The sequence below is a fragment of the Thunnus albacares genome, chromosome 9 (genome assembly GCF_914725855.1).
Source record: "Thunnus albacares chromosome 9, fThuAlb1.1, whole genome shotgun sequence".
NCBI classification, from domain to species: domain Eukaryota; kingdom Metazoa; phylum Chordata; class Actinopteri; order Scombriformes; family Scombridae; genus Thunnus; species Thunnus albacares.
The window spans coordinates 7,710,413-7,733,115 of record NC_058114.1 but is presented as its reverse complement, the minus strand read 5'-3'; the positions used below and the strand labels follow the sequence as shown (position 1 = coordinate 7,733,115).

Genomic DNA, 22,703 nt, shown 5'->3' with positions numbered 1-22,703 from the left:
TCATACCACAGTCACGCGTACTTCCACCCCACGTACGATTAGGATATCCAGGGAATCACTTTTTAAATTGTTTCAAATTTGGTTTTTTGAAGTGTTAGAAATGTTTCAAAGCTTCAAGTAAAATTGTAAAAGCGAAACATTTTCATTAAACTCCAAAGTGGGACAGTAACCACAGTGGTTCTGTTCCTATTTCTATTGGATGCTCGTATTCTTGGTCATTTTTCAGCCCCTATTCTTCACAAATGCACAGTACTGCATTATATATATGTATATTTACATTTACATTCCCTTCAAATGGCACCCTGCAGGTAGTTTTTTTCCATTTTGCATTTACTCACTGATTGACTTCCTGTTTTTGAAACGTCTCCCTCCCTTCCTGCACTCGTCTGTCATAACAGTGGAACAAAGACCACTGTTGCACGTCCCCAGGCTGTCCGAGACATGATCGGAAATCTACAGCTGTCTCTCATATGAAGCCAAGAAATACTGGCCCTCTCTCTCTTTGCCGTCTGTGTGTGTTTGTGTGTGTGTATCTTCCAGGAAAAATCCAGTTTCCACACAGGGGTCATCACTTCCTCGTAAATGTCTAAACAACTGTTTTCCGTGACCCTCAGTCCTCTTTCAGGGCCTGGAGGACTGGATCTGAGGGACGGGGCATGTGTTTGTGGTTGTCAAGCTTCTTCTGGAGCTGTATGTGAGATATGAAATACAAATGAAAGATTAATATTAAGGAATAAGACAGTAGTTATAAAATGCCTACAAAATACAAGGGTCCATAAAGTCAAATTTTTAAAAATGCCAAAGTTCAAATGGGGTTAAGAACAGATGTATGATAAGTACATACTACAGAGATCCTTCTGCTTTCCATGAATGTCTCATTAATGGCCAATAAGTTTTAAATTCACATTGTATTGGGGAGCTTTAGTATAATTGTCACTAAACGTACCAAAAGCTTTTAACGTTGCACCAAAGACAGACTGGCAATAATACTCAGTGCCATGTAAGGACTGCCAAAACTATCCGGCTTGAACTTGAAAAGTCTTTTATGTTAAACCACAATGAACCACATGGGGCAGTCCAATCTATTATCTGTCAAAGACAAAACACCTGCAGTGAGATCACTGATTGGAGCGTGGCCAAAGGTGCAACATGAATGGACCCACAGAAGGCAGTGTGGCGGCAGTGGTTGTGTTTATATGTGGCGTGATCGTGAAAACATTAATCAGCCTCACAGATCTAGACGACATCTTGCAAGTTTTATTGCAAGATTTGACTCTGGTTAACACCGACAGAGCATCAACTGAGCCTGACCACGTAGGTGGCCAACCAATAGATCGTTTTTTGTCATTGTAGGAAACATACAAGTGTAACTAATAACAGTAATAACTGCTTATAATTTAGGTGAGTTGGGTTCATGGTTGTGGAACACCTTTTCATGGAAGATATTTTGTCAAATTAGGAAAAGCACAGGTGAAAATATTCCAATCAACGATGGCTGAAATGCAATTATCTGCTTTCAGGGTCCAGGTATTGTGCATGCTGTTACAAGGCCTATCAGTAAGTGTCTCAATGGTGATGTCACTCAATGTCTCTTCAAAACAATTACATAAACTAGATGTTATAAAAAAAATTAAGCATGTTTGACAAACTGCATAACAGATTTCTGGCCTCAAATGTGCTGAGATACTGATTTTATTTGAAAATATTATTGGAAACATTTGTGTCCAGAGCAACTGTTCAACAAAAATCTGAGCCAAAGACCAATGATAGCCCAAGGCGATGTGTTTTCAGTCAGCTCTATAGGAAGGGATTGTGTTGATGTCTCAATGAAGGAGAGAACTGTCAATCATCTACTTGAATTGTCTGTTTGAAGCAAATGCTTTCTGAGTCTTGCTGGATCACAATGATGAGAACATTTTGAGCTGGTGTTATAAACACGGTACAGTGAATTGTGATGGAGTCTCTTTAACTTGAGGGCACAAAATACTTATTTGTAATATGAAATACTGATCATGTGCGTGAATTATCGAGTGATTTACCCTTGATAGCAGACAAGTAAGGACAGAGGATCTTAGGGAGCAGAAATCTAAGCTCTCATCTAGCAGTATTTCAACTGAGCTAGACCACATGCTGTACCTCACACAACAGCTGCACATTTTTGCCTCCTCTGGTTGTTTGTTTCAATAGATGACTAACAATAATTGCACAATTAGTGCCTACATTTATTAGAAAGTGGCAGTGAATAATAAGTAACAGTACTGAAGAAACTGAATGTGCCAGCACTCCATACCAGTGAGTATTGGCCCAATTCAAGCAGCTGGTTTCATTGTAGTGGATAAAAAAAAATAAAAAAAACATTTAATGGTGGAAATCCAAGTAAAATTTAATAAGTTAGACCTGAGGCCATTATGCCACATTTCAGGCAATCTGTTCATAAGGTTTGTGAGATATCCTGCTGACAGACAAACAAACAAACTACCAGGGGCGAAAATAGCAGCACTCTTGGCAGAAGTAATATCAGGAATAATGAGTAAAGCCTGGGTATCAGTGCAGTGGAAACTAGGCTATGGAGAGCGTCTTCTCCCTGTGAGCCAATTACAGCATCAGCTAACAGAATGGTTATTTCCCCCGGAGCGGTGAGAGCTGAATTGTGGAAGAGAACACATGAGACACACATTCGTTGTAATAATCATCAACTCGGCTCGGTTATTAATATCATCTGCACGTTTATTCATCTGTCAGAAAACACACACACGGCCTCAGAAATCAGTATATCAGTCATCCATTCAGTCAGTCAGTCAGTGGTACATTGGCAACATTGTTCAGAGGCACTGAAAGTGTGCTGAGGTCTTCACAGAGTGTACAGGAGTACATACTGTCCTGCAGGGGCGCTGCTAGGAGGTTTGGGGCCCCTGGCAGTCGATGAAGGTGGGGGGGGGGGGTCCTGAATTTTGTCAGCATACAAGACTGACTCTGTCTGTAGACCAGGATACATGGGCTTTTATGTGAGGCAAGCAGAACCTATTGTATATATTGTTATTGAATAAGAACATTAGAAACCAACGTAGCCACAGCTGATGGGCACGTACAGTATGTTTGACATTTTGAGGCTTATTCGCTTTCTTGTGAAGAGTTAGATAAGACGATCAATACTACTCTGATGTTTGTGCAATAAATATGGAGTTAGAGCCAGAAGGTGATTATCTTAGCGTAGGGGAAACAGCTAGCCTGGTTCTTCCTGAAGTTCAAAAATACACTTCCCAGCAAAAGAAAATAAAAATGACAATTGATGGTTTTACAAGGAGTCTCCACAAACAAACGTACAAGATGTGCTAGTAGGTGTAGTCTTGAACTTTTGTACAAAGCTACAATAGGTTAACTGTTTCCCTCCGGATGCCTTCTTGCCAAATGTTAGAGCATTTGGCAAGAAGGCATCCATCCATCCATCCATCCATCCATCCATCCATTTTCCGCTGCTTATACCGGGACAGGGTTGCGGTGACAGCAGACTGAGTAATGTCTGCAAGAAAGCATAATTCTCCAAATGTCAGACTAGCGTATTTACCAAAATTCCTTTATGCTACTCTGCAAATCCTGCCATAAAACAAAAACATTTTGTCCCTGATAATGGACTGGACCTGATTGAAGACATTTCACCTCTCATCCAAAAGCCTTCTTCAGTTCTAAGTGTTGAGATCATGACTGAGATCAAGAACTCTTGATTTTGGGTGGTCCTGCTCTACTGGTGGGCATGGTCACCTCACAGGGATAAATAAATACAGGTCAAACTGTCACATAGATTCTCCTTTCCCTTCAGTTAGTGTCTCCCGTAACATTGCCTTCCACTATTGGGGTTAGGACTTAGGTAAGGTTAGTCATTGTAGAAAAACTAGTTGGAGTAAGGGTAAGATTGGGTGGAGGTTTTAAGCCTCGCAGAAGATGTTTGCTTCAGGTTAATGTAACAGGAAGCACAAATGGATAGGGAAACACTATTCCTCCACAACAGTAAGGCTTCAGACATCTCTTGCCCTAAACCAGAACTTTGAATGGTTTGGATTCAACTTCTTCCAGACATCTGAAGGTTTATGTTGGCACCCAACTTCTAGTGACTATTAGTCCATTCACTTTATGTGAAAGAACTCTGTGTTTTCGTTTGTACCAATCACATATTTAGTAGAAATTAAAATTGAGTCCTTTGACAATCATCTTAGCAACAGCTGAAAATCTTGTGACTGACCTCCGGTGGTTGAACTACCCACCCTGCTGCAGTGATGTACGAGTGTACTCCGGGGTTGAGTCAGTGTAGCGTGACATCACTGTAGCTGTAGGTGTGGTTACAGGTGCAACAAAACACACTTCTGACTACACTAATCAGAGGTGAAAAGCTTTCAACCACAGAGGGTAGTGAAACTTTACAGCCTGGTGTAAGGTTAGAGCCCTATTACTGCAATGATTTTAAAAACACGAGTTCCTTTTAGCCAAAATGAGACCAGTAGTGTCTGATTTCATTGCAGTGATTCTGTGTCAAACCTATTTGCACAAGTTCTACAGTTTTTTCTTTTTTCCTACTTGACCTCACATTGTTGCCCATCTACCCTGGTCTGATTAGTCCAACAGTGCAACACATGGACAAACACAGTTACAAATATGATACACATCCATAACAGCTTCAGCTTCTCACCTTGTAAACATTAGGATAAACATTATTATTATCGAGGCAAATAATGACAATGGTAGCAAAGTCTTCACTTAAACTAAACATCGTATGGTAGCATAATTGTCATTATAAACACCAGTGTCTTTTTTTATACTCAGTGCAAAATAATGATTCTTTCCAATGCCCCTTTGTAGATACAGCACGGCAAATTATAGTCATTTCCAACCTAATAAAAAACATTCTTGAACAGCATCCTCACTGTCATATTTTCTCTCTATAGTAGAAACATTTCAACAGTTATTAAGTATGACATGCACAAAATAAACCGGGTACAATTTATACGGTGCAATATGCAAAACATCTCTGTCATTTACAACAAAGCACTGAAGCAAGTTCAACTTATAACTTATGGTGCTGAAACACATCAGCATTCAGTTAACAGCGTTGGTTAAAAACAGTGAAAGCAATAATTATCAGTATCCTATAGCTATCAACTGTTATAGTCTCTAACAAATAAACACAATTAGAACAAAAACAGAAACAGTAGCCCAGGTATTTGAACATGTTACCAGACTAAACAACAACTAAACAACCCTTTTATCAGCGATCAAATCCATTTTAGTGAACACAAAGCAAAAGTGCCCATTGATGGAGCATTAAGCCTGTTAATGACTATAAGGTCATGATGAAGATGCCTTTATTTACCACAGTGTCTCATGATTTTGTTGGCTTTCAGCTGCTTTATACATTAGTGTAACCACTGAAGATCCTCAGATACAGAGTTGTGTTCCACTGCAACAAAGTCGATCCAAAAATAGACAACTACTTAACAAGCATTTTACCAGAGGTTTGGTATGTTTTAGTTCATTAACTACAAATTGTGTTACATCATTACAGACAATCTCATTTAATTCAAATTAGGAAAAACTGCAATAGAAACAATTAAATAAAAACTCGTCTCCACTTGGCAAGAGTAACATTTCTTGCAGTGTTCCCTTTCAAGCTCATTCAAAGGAGAAAAGAGTCTTTGGTTCAACTTTACAATACATGTTTAAAATCCATGTATATTTCATCTTGTTTAAGTCATCTTGTGGCCTCCTGCAGTGTTCAGACTCACATGGTGACAACCAGTGTTCCCAAAAACAAAACCGATCAACAACCACGGCTGTCATAGTCGTGATATCGTCACAAAAAAGCAGAAGAAAGATTCTTTTTTTTTTTTAGATGCTGCTACATTGGGTTAGAGCAGTGCTTTCCAACCTAGAGATCAGAACAACATTATTTAAGGGCTAAGAAAAAAAATGTTTCTGTTTCACAAAATAATGTTTATTTTTTGGCAGTTTTTCTCTAATTTTTTGCTTTTTTTCTTCTGAAATCCTGGATGCTTTCACCTTTTCTGGGCCTCTAATTAACCTATTAGGGTTCCTATTAAGTATTATTAAGTCCATCAGACAACATCAGACTATACATGGCAGCTCAATATTTGCCCAAAGTCAACCAGTAGTGTATTATGTAGGAATATGCAACAAAAATGAAGGTCTTACAACTAGGTTTTGCCACAGGGTACCTTTACAAGACAGGGCCACAAGATGAGCTAATAATGCAAAACTTGCCTTTGATGTTTGACTTTTGTTGTACAATTTTTCAATTAATCAGATTTCTAAATCCAATTGGCATGTAGTGAACCTGGGACTTTGGGGGTTCCTGGGCAGTCTTGTTCAAATTAAACAATCTGACAAGGAAAAAATAATCTTTTGTTGAACTGCTCATGACTAATGTCCATACAAAGGCCTGTGATGAGGGATCTCAAGTTGATATTGCCTCATTTTAAGGGATCACAAGCCAGAAAAGTTGGTAACCACTAGTTTAGAGGGTCCAAATATGACTGAACAGTAACAAAAAGGTTTCCAGACTTTTTAGATGATGCCTGTTAGTTTCCTCGAATCTACTCATTTCCTCCGTTTCATTGCTGTTTATAATTTCATTTGATGAAGGTGTTTATGCAGTAGCTGCATCTATGCGTGACTCTAATTTTGAATCCAGGATTCTGTAAACAGAATAAAAGGTCATGCTACCTATGCTTTTATGTAAGACAAAGCATGTTAACTCAAGGAGGGGGAGGAGTGCTAATAACAGACTGCAGTGCCATTTAAAGTGAATAACTCGTAAACTAGCTGTGTCGCACCCACAGCTCTACTTTCATCAGCTTTTCTTTGTCCTTTTTTTTTGATTAACTGTACAACACAGTGGGCTATTAAATCAAATTATTTACTCTCTGTTTGTCTCTCTCTCTCCCTTGTGTTTAAATCTCTAAACGCCACACAGTACTTTGTCTTCACAGTGCTATTCTCCTGAGTGTCCTCATGTGTGCGATCAGGTGTGTGTTTGTGCTCTAGAGACAAGTGTAAGACGTGAACAGCTGCCTCTCCCCACAGCTAGCCAAACTAGAGAGAAGGCCAGGATATTGCTTTCATTTCACTTTACAACACATCCAATTACGTGACCTGATCAGGCCTTTGACTGATTGAATTATGTGGGAGAGTGTGTGTGCATCTGTGTGTACACTGATGTTAGGCTGGCAAAGCTGGAGAAGGAAATTTAAAGTGGAATAGAAATGGACACTGGTCAGTAAACAAAAGAAGAACCATTCATACCATAACAAATAAGTGCAAATTAGTGTATTGAGATAGTATGTAGTAAAGTAAAAGTAAATCCTCTTTCAACTACAGATCAACTAAACTCTTGTAAATTGTAGGTGGAAAATGTTAGGATCTCTAAATCTATCTGCAAAACCATTTTTACTGCTACATGTGGAAAAGAACCAAAGAAGTGTCAATCTGTAAATGTGTAAAAGTGTTTGAGAAACAAGATTTTTGAGTTTCAAACAATAAATATGTTGATTTTTTTTGACCCTCTTAACGTCTTCTCTCCCGCAACAGTGATCACAGCCAACATTAAAGGCACGATACACTCTTTTGGTCATTTAAAGTCTAACTGTAGAGCTCCAAATGCCTTGTGATTGCACTGTGTTCAGCTCAGCACCAAGACACCCGGGCACAGGAACAGAAAATCACATAAACAGAAAATCTAATTTGATGCCAATTACATAACTGATCTTTTCAGGATGGGCTAAACACTGAAAAACAGCTGGACCTGGGTCATCTGGGGTAAAAACAAAAGAAAAAAAAAAAAAAAAATCTAATCTGTCTGCAAATCCAGACAAGTCACTCCTCTGCAGCCGTTTCACGCTGCAGTAAAACCTGGTTACGTCCGCTTTGGGAATCAAGATTGATTGGGAGAATTGAATGATATGTCTTATAACCAGAAACATCCACAAGCTCTGTGCACTTTCATCTGCAATTTGCTATCTAATTAGAAGTTTGGAGTTAAATGCTTCCTGCTGCACACATCACGATGAATTTCTGACGTGTTTGCACATTTCTTCCTCACAATGCCTTCTTGGCTGGCTGTCAGGACAGAGATTTCAGTCTGCCTCAAAAAAGAAGTTTACTTCAGAGACAGCCAGCCCTGGCATGTGGTCCTTCTGAACAGTCAAAATGATGAGACTAGCAGCTTTTAACTACACACTGTTACTTTACCAATGAACAAACAAACCACCCACAGTGGTATGGAGGGCCTATACAGTAAAATCCACACACAAACATACAGTGCTGATAGACATTCAGTCAGTGCACACTTTGTACAAGATTCCTGATGATTATTAAATAGATTATGAGTATTTACACTATATGGTAGCCTAACATTAACCAAAGAATCAATAGTATTTGTGTATATTATTCTATATTTACATTTATAATGTAATTAGAGGATATTTACATAACATTTGTGTGGATTTAATACAGGAAGAGAGATGACACAGAATATAGAAAACCCCAATCATTAGATTGGTTTCCACTACATTGCCAAAATGGCTAGCCAAAGCTTATTCTTTAGCCTAATTCCCACTAAAGGCACAAACAAGGCTAGCCAGGGTGTAGCCTTTAGCCTGATACAACAGATTCATGTAACACTGTTTCTACCAGATGGTGGTGGTTGTGCTTTGTCTTCAAATCAGCAAATAGTGCTTTGGATTTTATTATCTGTATTAAGTTATAAAGATGTTGAATTCACTGTTTTGTGTCCTGCGTGGCTCTGTAAATGGCCCTGAAGTCCCTAATGCAGGACCTGAAAAAATACATGTATGGCTGTTTCACAGACAAGAATCGAAAAAGTCCTAAACTAAAACTTTGTCCTCAGTGACGAATATTTTGCCAAGGATGAGACTTGTACTGACCTAAAAGTATTTGGCTCTACGTCTCTGTTCCTTTCACTTCAACCACCAATTTTTCTCAACTTTGTGTTCAAACCTTCCTCATGTTGTTCTACTTTTGTGTTCTTGTGCCTCCTCTCTTGTCCTGTTGGCTCTCTGTACACCAGTCTAATGCTCTCTCTTTAGCCTGAAGAAGATTTTCTTGCAATCCATTTGTATTTACCTGTATCCTGAGTCAGAATGTGATCCACTAAAAGACTTGGAGGATAGTTGATCAAAAACAGTATTACAAAAAGGCGGTGGGTCAAAAAATCGTATTCAATACCTTTAAAAACAGACTTAAAGGTTTTATTTTTGCTGTTAAAATCTGCTTTGGACTTTGGAAAAATTAAAAGTTGCATGTTAATATCCACTATTCACTCACCAGCACAGGTCCTGTTCTTTGCACACGTTACATCCTGCTTTGCTTTTACAGACTGAATTAAAAAAAAAACGGGTAATACCCAGATCAAATAAATTCATCAAATATAGCTTCATATGGTAGAGCGTTATGTCAAATATGAGGATTTAAGTGTTTGATCCATATATCAAATGGATTGCAACAAGATCTTGAGGCCATTTTTACTAATCTCCTCACTAAAAATGCCCCTAAAAAGTATTTGCTTTCCTGCACTTTGGTCTTGTGCTGTCTCTCCACCCCTTTTCTGTCCCACTTCCTAGTCTGCTAGTCTTCATCTCCTCTCTTCCAGCCCCTCCCCTCTGGTGTCTCTTAGCTGTAGCCCAGGTTCTCCATCTCGTTGCGGTATCTTAACTCTGATACTTTAGCTTTGTGCTGCTTGCTCTCCAGATGCTGTCTGAAGTCCGTTTCTTGTTCGGCTCCGCAGTTGCACATGGAGCAGTAGAACTGTCCGCTGGGGGTCACGCACATGGCTAAGTCCCTGGGGATGCGCTGCCTCGGTCTGGGGTTGTAGTAGGGCCCTGAGGGGAGAAAGAGAGGGGAGATGAGGACATGAGAAAAGAAGTTAGGAGAGGCTACACATAAAAATGCTGATACCAGACTTATCAATCATAACAGCTGGTGGGATACTATAATATAGTTGTGAGCAGATGTAAAATGACATTTTTAGGTGTTTAATAATGTAAAGTATTTGTCAACAATTATAACTTTTCCCATGAAGACATATTTTATATTATTACGACTGTGTTTTACTATATTGTTATTCATTATCTGTTTATATACCATCTACAGGTGCCCACAGGAGGAGTTATAGTTGTTGACAAATGCATTAATAAACACTTATATCTACATTATAGTGTATCATAAACCCTTTATTAACTATTTATATATGGCTTATAAATGCTAAATAGGGGGACTTACAATAAAGTGTTACCAAAGACTGTAACAAATAGTTTTTTATTATCAATTATTTGTCCAAAGATATTCTGATTACAATCATATAAAACCAGCAAATGTGGTATTTTTTAAATTTTTTCTATTTAATGATTTTAATTCTTTACACATCAAATCTCTGGCATACCCAAAATCACATTTGAAAACTGATTTAAATATAGATCAGTATCACACGCTTGATTATATACCTGATGTATCACTGACAGGTACACACAGACAGAAAACCACTGAGTCGTCTGGGATTACATTTAGGTGGATCATTGGGGAAAAAAAGAGTATTGCTTGTTTGTGCGAGTGTGTGTTAACACAGCAGAAAAATGAGAAGCAGATAAGGGAGAGAGATAAAAAGACAGTGAGAAGGCAACTGCATAAGAGAGTGCAGCTATTTTGGGGTTTGTCCATCAAGAAAACTGATTAAATCAGCAGAATGTTGTGGTGTGTGTGTGTGTGTGTGAGAAAGAGAAAGAGAGTATGTGAGGGAGAAAAGAAGGGAATTGGCTCTACTGTATGATTTATGTCTTTATCTTAAGCTGAGATGCCAGTGTTTCTGTCTGTAGAGTGAAAGACGACAAGAAAGAGATGGTTCTTTGACGTCAGCAGGATGTCTGACGTTACTCTTCTGTGTATCTGTTTTCACAAGCCCACAAAGCCGAGTGCAGACAGTCACACCAGCACAGTTGATAAGTCGGCGTTTAGAGATAGAAACTAAATCAAACGGCTGCATTTTGGGTTTGAAATTTGAATACAATACAGTATGCTCGAACGAACTAATAAAACGACAAATTAAAATGTTATTATACTAATTTTCCATATTTCATAGTTTAGTTTTAGGGAATAAAATGTTCAGTGTAGTGTGTTCACTGCATCTTTTTTTGCCAGCTGCATCAGTTTATTTGTACTAATGTATTCTGACATCAGTGGATGGAAGAACCGCTTTTGATTTTTTTTTTTTTTCCTCTATTTGCCCCCAGGGAGTCCACTGCAGCTCAGTCAGCTACCAGAGTTGAGAACTGCATTCTGGACAGCCAAGTTAACTTCCCAGTATATATAGGACATTATGGATTATATCACACAGTATGAGACATACTAGATGTGCGCTCGGTTGTTCACCATCCTGCACTGAGTTTCACAGATGCAAAGGAAGCACTGGAGCGTGTGATAATAGAAGATTTACATTTTTTGTATATGGCTGAATATGTAATATATGCTGTGGTTGTGATTTCTAAAAGTGTAGCTGCTAACTGTCACAAATGTAGCTACTGTTGGATTACTGTGCTGTACTGAAACATCCTATTTGTACATTTGCAGCAGTTCAAAACCTTGTAGAAATTTGCAGTAAGGTCCATGTCAGTGAGTTTTTCCAGGAGGTTTGTCTCTAAAGATGATGGGATGTTCAAAGAGGAGACAGAGTACAGGTCGTTGCTTATCTGATATCAACGTTTCCGCTATTGTAACATCACAGAACACAATACAGCAACACACAGCTCCTAATATCCTGAGTATATCCAGTTATAAGGTTGAATGGAACACAAACGTCTCCACAATTTGTTATACTTTTGTTTGACAAATTATATCTGTTGGTTATTTCTTTGTGTTTTTATTAGCAAGAACAGCTGAAACACATTACTGTGTGATGACTGAATGCTATAAGCAGCTGTTGTGATTTACAACTCAAAATCATACTGGTATTGCCTTTTAATTTAATAATTTTTTAATGTTTTACCTGGCATGGAGGCAGGTAGCTGTGGGCTACGACGATTTTTCACCAGTCTGTACTCGCTGCCATCTTTCCTATTTCTTCTTGGGGTTGCTTCACTACTGCCTTCCCTGAAACATAAAATCAAAATGCATGTCAGATTGGTCCAAAAAGTGGTCAAAACACAAAAAAGTACTTAACTTGTGTTTCCAACACTAAACTGAAAAAGTGTTTTGCTGTCCTCTCTGGTTGAAAGTTTCAAATCTGTGTTATTTCCACACCCACTATCATTACTGGGTGTGGTTAGAAATGTGCTTTATTGCACCTACAAACAGTGATGTCATGGGGTCCTAGAGTACACCTGTACATCATTGCAGCAAGGTGTGAGGTTAAACCACTAAAGCCCTACATGTTGTTGGTGTTCTGCTGAGCCTCAGCGAGCCGTAGTTTCTTGGCGTGGTTCTTGCCCTGGTAGTGGGCCTGTGCAACTGCTGGTGAGCTGAAGGAGGCATCACACAGCTTACAATAGTCGTTCTCTGTGGCCAAAATGACCCGTGTAGCCCCCTTATACAGCGCCTGCAGACACAGGACAAAGCAGTACAGTGTTTGTTGTGAGACGAGTTAGGGAGTAAACAGTGAGAACGGGAAGAAAGAAATGTTTAGGTCTGGTGGGAGGAGGAAAGGAATTCCGAGCACAACTAAACTAGAAAATATACACAAATTATCTGTTTAACAAAGGCTGTAAAAACATGTGACACTTGAGGACAGCACTGCAGGTCATGTTCAAATCATTTTACTTTTGGGGCTTATTAGGTAAGGTCACGTAGAGAAAGGGAAGTTGTATTGTGGACAACTCTGTGATAAACACTTTACATATATACATTTTGCAATATTCTTATTTGTTAATATGTTTACTTGATGCTTTTCTTAAAAATGAATAACAATAAGAAGAACATAAGCATGCTTCAACAACAAATCTAGCATTAATAATTCGACATCCTATCTCTCAATATTCATCTCATCCATTTTTAATATTTCTTCTGGACTTTTGTAGATAGCACTGGCAAAAGTACACTGACAAAAGAAATTGCAAGTCAGAGTGGAGAGGTTTTTTTTTTTTCTTTTTTAAGTGGTATTCTGGTAGTAAGGACAGAAAATTGTTCAAAATAGTGAAAATAAGCAGTTCCCTACCACCTGCTCAGAGGGATATAACCTCTACCAGCAGATTCTCCACTTCAGCAGTACTACCACCCCCTCAGCTAACACTGTATTTCTCAGTTATTTGGTGCTGAGATGTTGGAGTTTGTGCCTGACCTGCTTCCCGGTGTCGCTGTCGGTGGATCCTGAGCTGAGGGCCGTCTGGCCGTCCGCCTCGAGGACTTCTGGGATCCTGATTGCAGGTGGCTGTTGACTGCCAGCGTAGAAATTTCTCAGCTTTTTACTGTGGTTCTTCCCCTAGAGGGAGAGATAGGAATATTTGTGTATGTATGCATGTATCTTAATGTTTTACATGTATGTGTGTATGCTTAATGCAACTAACCTGGTAGTGAGCCTGCGCCTGCTGAGCAGAGTTGAGGGTAACGTTGCAGAGTTTACAGTACAGCGGTTTACACAGTTCTTCCAGTCCCATAGAGTCCTCCTGCTCCTCCATGCCCAGCGGAGAGCCCTCGTCCTGGGGCTGCTCGCTGGCTGGGGCTGCCTGACCTGGGAGAGGACCAGGTATGAGACCGGACACCGGGGCTGGGATGAGGACTGGTCCTGGGGGCCTTGGGGGTAGCTGTGAGTGGTCTGGGCCTGGAGCAAGAGGGCAGGACAGGGGGCTGGGAGGGAGCGGGAATCTGCCAGCTCCGGGCGCTACTACAGGTGGGGGCATCAGTGCATGTGCAGGATTCAGAGGTGGAGGCCCCAAGGGTTGTGTGAGGTCCATGGCTGAAGGCACCATTGCTTGTGTGTGGTCTACCGGTGGGGGCCCCAAGGTGTGTGCCATTGGTGGAGGCCCCAGTGGTTGCGGGGGAGCCATTGGAGGAGGGCCTAAGCTGTGTGCAGGGGTAATGGGAGGAGGCCTTAAGGTGTGAGTAGCAGTGATTGGAGGGGGCCCAAGGGTCTGGGTGGGAGCCATAGTTGGGGGTCCAATTGCTTGAGCAGGGGCGATTGGCGGTGGGCCAAGAGGCTGCGTAGGCGCCATTGGTGGAGGTCCCAGCTGGTGCAGAGAGTCCATATGTTGGAAGGGCTGCTGGGGATGGCTGAAGAGACTGAGAGGAGGCTTCAACATGGTCTCTGGGCCTGGAGAGAGGAGAGGGTACACAATGCGTATACTGTACACATTACTTCTCAACATTTTTCTTTAAGAAAATTTAGTAACCTTGATGGCAGTGAAGTCAGTGAACAGTATATTAAATTGTCATTCATAACATTTACACATTTTTTTGTATAGCATGACTTTTTTTTTTTTGCTTTAAGGCTTGATCACCATAATAGCTTGAAACACTGGTATGAGCATTAGTATTACTATATTTAAGGAAACTAGAAAGTCATTAAGTTCATACAAAAATAGAACCTATTTACAGTTTTTTTTATTGTGCATCTGGATCTAGGTCTGCATCAAAGTACACACAGTGACAGACAATCACAACAGAAATCTTGGGAATATAAGGGCTTAGTACACAGATGAATTCTGCAGGTTTTTAAGTATGTCATTTTTTCAGACTCAGTATTGTCTATAAACAGATTTTGACATTCAGAAGGAACTTCAGTGAACAATATCGAGTAACACTAAGAGAAAGCATGTACTTCTCGGAGCCTTGAGGCAAGAGACGTGTAAAGCGATGGGCGAATGGAAACACATTCACGGACAGAGGAGCTTCACACTCCAGTGGGCATCAGAAAGATTAAGCTGAGCCTGCAGCGCCTGCAGTCATGCATACGGGACGTTACATACACATGCACAAGCACACACACAAACAGACAATAAATCCTCAAGCTTCTCTGATCAGAGGAGATCGGAGCCTGAAGTGTGACTGCTCAAATAGGCTGATATAGTGTGTGTGTGTCTGTGTGTGCGTGTGTGTGTGTGTGTGTGTGTGTGTGCATGGTAGGCATGGTGTATGTGTAAGAAAAACAGAAAGATATGAAGAATGGCACTGCGCTGATTAGCATTTGTGTTTATTTGTGCTGCTTTAATGCTCTATTTCAATGACAAACAGTGTGTGTCACTGTGTGAGTGTGAGTGTGTTTAAGCACATACATTGCCGGGTCAGTAATAGGCCAACAGCTGTGTCAAAACTCACTGTGCTGGAAGCTTTCATCTGGAATTCAATCGGACGCCCAATGACTGTGATTCATGGACCCAAAATAACACACCGGGGTGTTTGTGTTTCCGATTGCTGCTTGATGACAGCGTGTCTGTCCACTCTGTGTAGCTGCCTGTCTGTCACCTGGCCTGGCTGACCTCAGGAGAAAGGTATGCCGGGTGAGGCACTGACCTTACTATAGTCCTCTCAACTGCAAGATGAGACTGTGACAGATTGTGTTGCCTATATGCATTTTCATTCTACTTATCTGCATTAAACGTCCTGCTCATGAAAGCTTTTACATTTGCTGCTGTTGGGAGTTCTTTCTTAGAAAATATTCTCCGGCGTCCTTAGGGGGCAGCGGCATTGATTTAATTATAATAAACAGAGAGACTGGATTAGCATTAAGTGGACAAACTAAGAAAGGCAGCTCTAACAGGACTTCAAGCTACATCAACAGCAAATTCAAAACAGTTCAGGACACAACTTGATTGACAAGAAATCGCTGGGAAAAGCAGTGCAGAAACACCACAACAATGACCACTTATAGGATCAAAAATGAAGACAAAATAATAAAAAACATGGGTTTAATGTTTCAGTGAGCAAAATGTGTAACAAAATGCAATTTTTTCAGAAGTTCATGTTTCATAAGATTGTCTTTTTCTCAAACCAACCAGACGTGTCAAGGTGTTAGACACCTACTCAGTGCTAAACAAACAACACTAAGACCATCTGGTAACAGATTCACTTACATTACTTTACACATGTATCATCAATCTCATGAGCCGCAGCCTCATGGGAACCTTCAGACCCCTGAGACAGCCTGCACAGCAGTTCAGAAATCTTACTGTAACATCACTTGTAGGCAGAGAGAACAGCTGACCCCTTCAGCTTCAAATGGTCCATTAAGCAGTTCAGAGGACACGATGTGCCTCCACACAGCTGATATGAGTATGTACTAGCGTAAGGTAAGCTGGAGGTTGTTGCTGTCAAATGTTTTCCTGACACAATCATGGTAAATGGTAAATGGACTGTATTTATATAGCGCCTTTCTAGTCTTATTGAGCACTCAAAGCGCTTTACAACACAAGCCAACATTCACACATACATTCATACACTGATGGCAGAGGCTGCCGTGTAAGGTGCCAATCTGCTCATCAGGAGCGATACAGCGCTTCCTATCCAAAGTGCCCCACAATGTTTCTAACAATCATATTGTTATAGCTGAAATACCTCCTTAAGGGTTCGTTTACATCCACTTATTAATGTCAAACTTGTTTCTTTAGACATGTTTAGCATAACCTCAGGTCTTACTTTCTCTACATTTCAGATCATCTGTTAGTCAGAAGGACCTCCAAGACCTCTTTCCCTGCAGTGCTGGCTCCATCGCTAATTTAAACTTTTAAGTAGTCATATGGAGCCCCCATACAACAATTTTGTTTTTATGTTTTTTTGCCAGTGACTCCTTGAGCCTGCTGGTATTTTCAGTTGAGATAATCAGTCCCTCTGTGGAAACACTACAGAGATGACAGAGCAAATGAGCAACAATTGCTGCATTGTATTCACTAACACTACACTGCCTATCCTTACTTAATCATGATAATATTTTAAAAATGTGTACATAGCAGTGATGACTGTTGGTATGTTTTTATTTGTATTTTTTATTATGTATTATATGTATTAAGCAGAGACCAATCTGCTTTTATTCGCATTATGAGCAATGCCTCTTCAAGAGATTTGCTCAGAGGGAGATTAGGCTTAATTATGATGCTCTTTTGGTCAAATTCGTCGCTTTTTCCAGCAGGAGTGAAAATCATGCAGTGATGGCCCACAATTGCCAAAGAGCTGCGTGACAGAGCAAAACATGCCTTTCATATCCAAGAGAAAGCCAAGACGCTGCCACCATTTCTAAGACCATGCATATCTAAGACTTTGTGTATTACAATTAGTTACAAATAGCTCTATGTACACAGTGTGGTGGGAGAAACTATCAATAAATATTCCCCCCTATGATACATCGCAGCTGAGCAAACACTGTAGCTTTAATTATACCACTGCACATGTAATAAAGGAATGATTGGTGCTTGACAGAATCCGTTCCTTTGGCACTACTAAGGCAGGGGTGTAGGGCTGCAACCAACAATTATTTTCATCACTGATTAATCTGTCAGTCATCTTCTCGATTAATCGATTAATTGTTTGGTCTATAAAATGTCAGAAAAAGTTTTGTCCCGACCAACAGTCCACAACCCAAACACTTTGAGTTTATTATCATAGAATACTAACTAAATATTCAAATTTCAGAAGTTGGAACTAAAGAAATGAAATTTTCTGTCTGTCGATCGACTAAATCGTTGCAGCTCTACAGAGGTGTCGAAAGCCAAAATGACTTCACTTCTTTTCTGGCTGTGACTCTGCTCTAGTTTTAATCTACTGAAAGCGTGCACGGAATGTAGATAGGCCAAGGTCAGTTTTGTCCTCGTCTTCCTCAGATACCCAGATCCAGGCTTATAAGGTCCTGGCTACAGAGATGAAGCACATGTACATGCACCGTGCTGCAAAGTCAGAAAACCTTTGTTGTTTTTTTTGCATTCTAGGTTTTTAGAGAGGACACAATCGGCTTTGCAAGTCAAAATCAAGCTCATGTAACGTTGCTCTGAAGCAGAAGGCAGCTAGTGATCAGTAAATTTACAACACAGTCGTTTTCATCACATAATCTCAGAAATATTTTTCTAACACGTCTCTAAAGAATAAAAATGAATGCCTGCACTTCTTCTTTTTTTTTTTTAACTTGAAACTACCTCAGAAGTTACTTCATCACTTGTCAGATTTTCCAGCATCGACTCAAGAGTTCTTGGTTTGCTGTTCTAAAAATCAAGACACACACACACACACACACGTAAAAAAAAAAAAAAGAAGTCCTGTCCTGCAGCCTGATAATCTCATGGCGTCCACTGAGAATCTCTAAATAGGCCAAGTGTTCGTTTTCTCCAGAGCTTCCCTTGCTGTACTGTGTTGTGTCACATCAATTATGGAGCGATGAGAAGCGCATGTCTCCTGCACTTATTCCATCAGCTTTACTGGGCGGCGGATGAGCGCAGAAATATGTTAAACTGTACTTTGCACTTCACTAACTGTATTATCACAGTTAAATCGAGGATCTACATTTATATCTCAATGTCACCAAAGGTTCGAATTGTGTTCATCCAGCTGCTCTGCTGCAGATCTTATTAACGGGACTGTCCTTCATCATGGGATTACCTTGACTTATTAACATACAATGAGCAGTACTCCACTTCAAGGACTGAGCACTAGTGGTCTATACATTAAGCTGCTATTACTCGATTGATTAGTGACTATTCATTCCTCCTGATGACAATTACCAGGTCCCATCTCATGTTCGTTATTCTGAGCAAATAGATGTCTCACAAGGAAAGCACAGGTTTTTTCCCCCATTGTTGCTTGAATTATTGATTTTTAAAGAATAAATTTAATCAATAATTTACTTCATAAGAAGTCATAAATACTAGTAGCCGATCATGAGTTACCAGTCCAAAACTGTGTCTTAAAATTGTTGATTTTGGCTGACATATTAGCAGCTTAATTCAACAAATGTTTGCTATTTATTCCTACTACTTGAAAGATTAATTGATACATTTTCTATTGATTCACTAACTGATTAATTGACTTTTTCAGCACTACATGCATTTACATTTTTTTTTTACAGTAACTTTCATCCAATTTTAAATGAAGACTTCATTCAGTCTACACTATTTTATCATGACAGAGGCTGAAATCTGAGGGAAGATGACAGAGATATTATGAGGTGATCAGGCTCATGCTGTAAATCTGGATCATCTTGCCACATAACATACTGGTCTCAAGACCCCTAAAACCAGCAGATGAAGACACTTGCTATAGATTTGCCACATGTCACCATCAGCTGTGCAGATTGACCAGAGAGCAAAAAAAAAAAAAGGGCAAAGTAAAGCAGAGGAGAAAAAAATGAACAGACCACTTGATTGACTGCCATACTCAAGAGATGAAAGAGAACATTGCATTGAGACTGCACACTGCTTCAAATTACAGTCAGACATCAGCTCAACCCTGGAGTCTCCCTGGAACATGAGCTATATAGAGCTCCTCTACAGCACAAGATACCATTAGGGGTATCTCGACAACCTCAGCTTTTTGCATCGCAGCATCCTTGCTTTATAAGCGGTACAGAATGGTGGCTGGTGCAGCCCTCTACATGACATTATGATGAGAATGAGGATGATGATGGGGATGATGATGAGGATGATGACAGCAGCACCAGGGCAACCGGTTTCAACATCCACCTTCCTCTGTTCTATCTGCATATATCTCTGGTTAGATTTTCATCCATCCCTGCACATTAGCGCACAAAACTGCAGACAGTCACTCAGAGGGGGGGAGATCCTGTATGGAAAGCCTCTCCTTACCTGGCAAACGGGGGAGATAATGGCTGCTGTCACCGTAGCTGACAGGCGGCGAAGTGTAATTTCTGCAGTATTCTGCACTCTGGTAGTACGCTGCATCCCCGTGCTTCAGCTGTAGCGCCATCATTGCAGTCACATCCCTTTGCCAACTTCTTCTCCCTAATAAACCGGGCGGCCAGGCAGGATGACAGTCCCAAGCACACGCTCAGGCACCGCGGCGTTCACAGGAGGGGGGGGGGATCTCCAGAGGACGGAGAAATGTAGAGAGTAATAAACAGCGACTAAACACACTCTTCCCCGACTAGTAAATACACAGTCTTCCTGTTTTAACATTTAATATCGACAAAATTGTTATCAGCGGAGATTTTAGATTTTTTTTAAAAAAAGATATAAACGCTGCTGAGGTTTCTCCGGCGTCCCTGCCCTCCTAGTTGGTACAGTCCATTTCCGATGCCACCGCTGCTGATTTGCATGGGTGGCAATCATGACACATTGTATAAATATGTTACACCTCACTCTAGTGCTGGCTATTTATGAGTCTCAAATCTGTTGGGAAAACAGCCGGTCTGGCGCTGTGGTGCAAATGTTGATAAATATATGAACAAACAAGATAACAAGCTACGTAATTTAAGATTAGGCATGGCGAGTGATTACATTTACAAAATGTTATATTGTTTATTTATGTATAATAACCATAATAATCATCATCATCAGTGTTATTATTATTATTATTGTTATTATTATTATTATTATTAGTTTTAGTATTAGTAGTAGTGGTAGTAGTAGTAATAGAAGTAGGCTAGTAGTAGTAGCTTAGTACTGGTACTTGTAACATATTTTATAACATATTTTATTGCATTACATTTACTGTATTTTATTTTACATAGCCTCCTACATCACAATATTGGTTTTAATTCTATTTTATAGGCTACATGTATATATAGTATATGAATATATACATACATACATACATTATAGCTCCCTGTTTCTACTGTTCAGCAGTGACTTTTAACAAGTTACTGTTCAACCCTCAATAAGGATTTCAGAGTTGCAGTGACTGCACTCATTTTTGCACATATGTCTTGACTATATTAGCACAAATACACATTTTCACAAATCATTTATATTCTTTGATGAAGTATAATGTATTGTAATGTATTATACATCTTTTTTTAATATCCCCTCCAGACATGTAAACTCTGCTTGAAGCAATAACGTGTCCTTAAGATGACATCAGCTCTTTCTCCCTCATTAAAAATCACAGAATCTATTAATATGTAAATATTTTTCATTTCAGAAGTTTAACTGCTGGACACAGGATGTGTCCTACTTTCCCCCTACTGGATGGGGAAATAAAATCAATAAATCAATAAATACAAACAAAAAGTGTTGTGCTCTCAACTGTGGGTCATCCAGATTCTGATGATCCCACCATCACCCCCTGTCAGTCTCTGAAAAGATCCTTGACAGGGCCATTTTAGAAATGGAAAACAGATTTTCAAAGAAGAATGACAGTCTAATGCCAGCCACATCCAGTCTTGTACCCAAATCTAATGCATTTCAAGATTCCACCTTGTTGCGCCCTCTGCATGTGCTTGCTGGCACTGCAGCAGACAATGTAGATCTGAAAAATGAAATTCTTGTTGCAAAACCAATGCTGGGCAAGAAATATTCAAATGACACGGACTTGACCACTGTGTGTAAACACCTGCAGGAGTATAAGGAAGCTTTTCCTGTGTTGTATAAATTGTATGTAACAACCCTGGTAATTGGTGGGTCTTCAGCATGATGTGAGAGTTCCTTCTCTACACTGTAATGAGACCCAACCTCCCCATCGTCACACTATCTTACATGAAAGAAAGAGGAATTGGGTGATTGTGGCCCATGAGAAATCAATAACAAACACCTTAGACATGGATGAAGTTGTTAGAATTTTTGCCAAGAGAAACAGGAGACTGATGTAGATGGATGGATGGATGGATGGATGGATGGATATAGTTACGTTGAAGCTTGAATATAGGCTTGACTAGTTGATTTATTCTTCTATTTTTGTATATATTGGCGAGAGAAGTCTCGTTGTAATGGTGAGAAATCTCACTGGATTAGTTTTTAATTTTATTTGAGAACTAAACTCATCCAGTGAAAAGAAATGTTATGGAGTTGATTATGTTAAAATATGGATTAAGGATTGTTTATTATTATTTTAGGGTAAATCAATCTGGCCTCCACTGACTCAAAACACAGGGTAGCAGAAAACCGCTGCTTCACTACCTCCCAATTTCTCTGCTTCAAATTGTTCTTTATAAATTTGAATAGAATAAAGCAGAATACTACTTTATTAATCCCCATGGAGAAATTAATCTTAACCCATCCAAACACACAGCCACACCACACCAGCCCGCCCTAATATAGCAGGCTAAAACCGGCCCTGAGAGGCACACACATCCTATCATACATAAGAGGAGCTTAATTCAACAAATGTTTGATATTTTTTACTTTACTTTCTCAGCACTACATGCATTTACAACTGATTACAGTGACTTTTTCATTTTTTCATCATGACAGAAGCTGAAATCTGAGGGAAGATGACAATGGCAGGGTTATTATGAGGTAAATCTAGATAATCTTGCTCAATTACATACTGGCCTACATAAACACGTCTTTATCTGTTTCCTGTTTCCTTATCTTGACTTTTTGGTGGCTAATGTGAAAATTTTGAACTCTGTGGGGACCAATTGGCTTTATCAAATTGTGGGCTACTTTACAAAAACAAGTAGGCGTCACACCCACAAACATTGAAAGATTTTTTTTTAATATCTCTGGATGAATTATTTGTAGGCTGTACTGTGGTCATAGTTTATTACATGTGGTCACATTTCAATATGACAAAATGTGGTTTGGTGCATAATTGAGTCATGT

General features: G+C 39.7%; 1 protein-coding gene across 1 annotated transcript; it reads right to left on the bottom strand.

Moving 5' to 3' along the window:
- Positions 1 to 4,568: 4,568 nt before the first annotated feature.
- zmat3 (zinc finger, matrin-type 3) lies at positions 4,569 to 20,016 on the bottom strand. The gene is made up of 6 exons (XM_044362080.1): positions 19,788 to 20,016; positions 13,575 to 14,317; positions 13,349 to 13,489; positions 12,444 to 12,610; positions 12,062 to 12,165; positions 4,569 to 9,905 (listed from the first exon to the last, which is right to left on the bottom strand). The coding sequence occupies exons 1-6, from the start codon at positions 19,909 to 19,911 to the stop codon at positions 9,697 to 9,699; spliced, it is 1,488 nt and encodes a 495-aa protein (XP_044218015.1). The 5' UTR covers positions 19,912 to 20,016; the 3' UTR covers positions 4,569 to 9,696.
- Between the last annotated feature and the right edge of the window lie 2,687 nt (positions 20,017 to 22,703).

Excerpts from the sequence above, each read along its gene's own strand:
- zmat3 (XM_044362080.1), bottom strand. The coding sequence starts at position 19,911 with ATGATGGCGCTACAGCTGAAGCACGGGGATGCAGCGTACTACCAGAGT. Across the intron at positions 14,318-19,787 it reads TTATCTCCCCCGTTTGCCAG|GCCCAGAGACCATGTTGAAG; the intron begins GTAAGGAGAGGC and ends TCCTCTCTCCAG. Across the intron at positions 13,490-13,574 it reads AGGCGCAGGCTCACTACCAG|GGGAAGAACCACAGTAAAAA; the intron begins GTTAGTTGCATT and ends CTCTCCCTCTAG.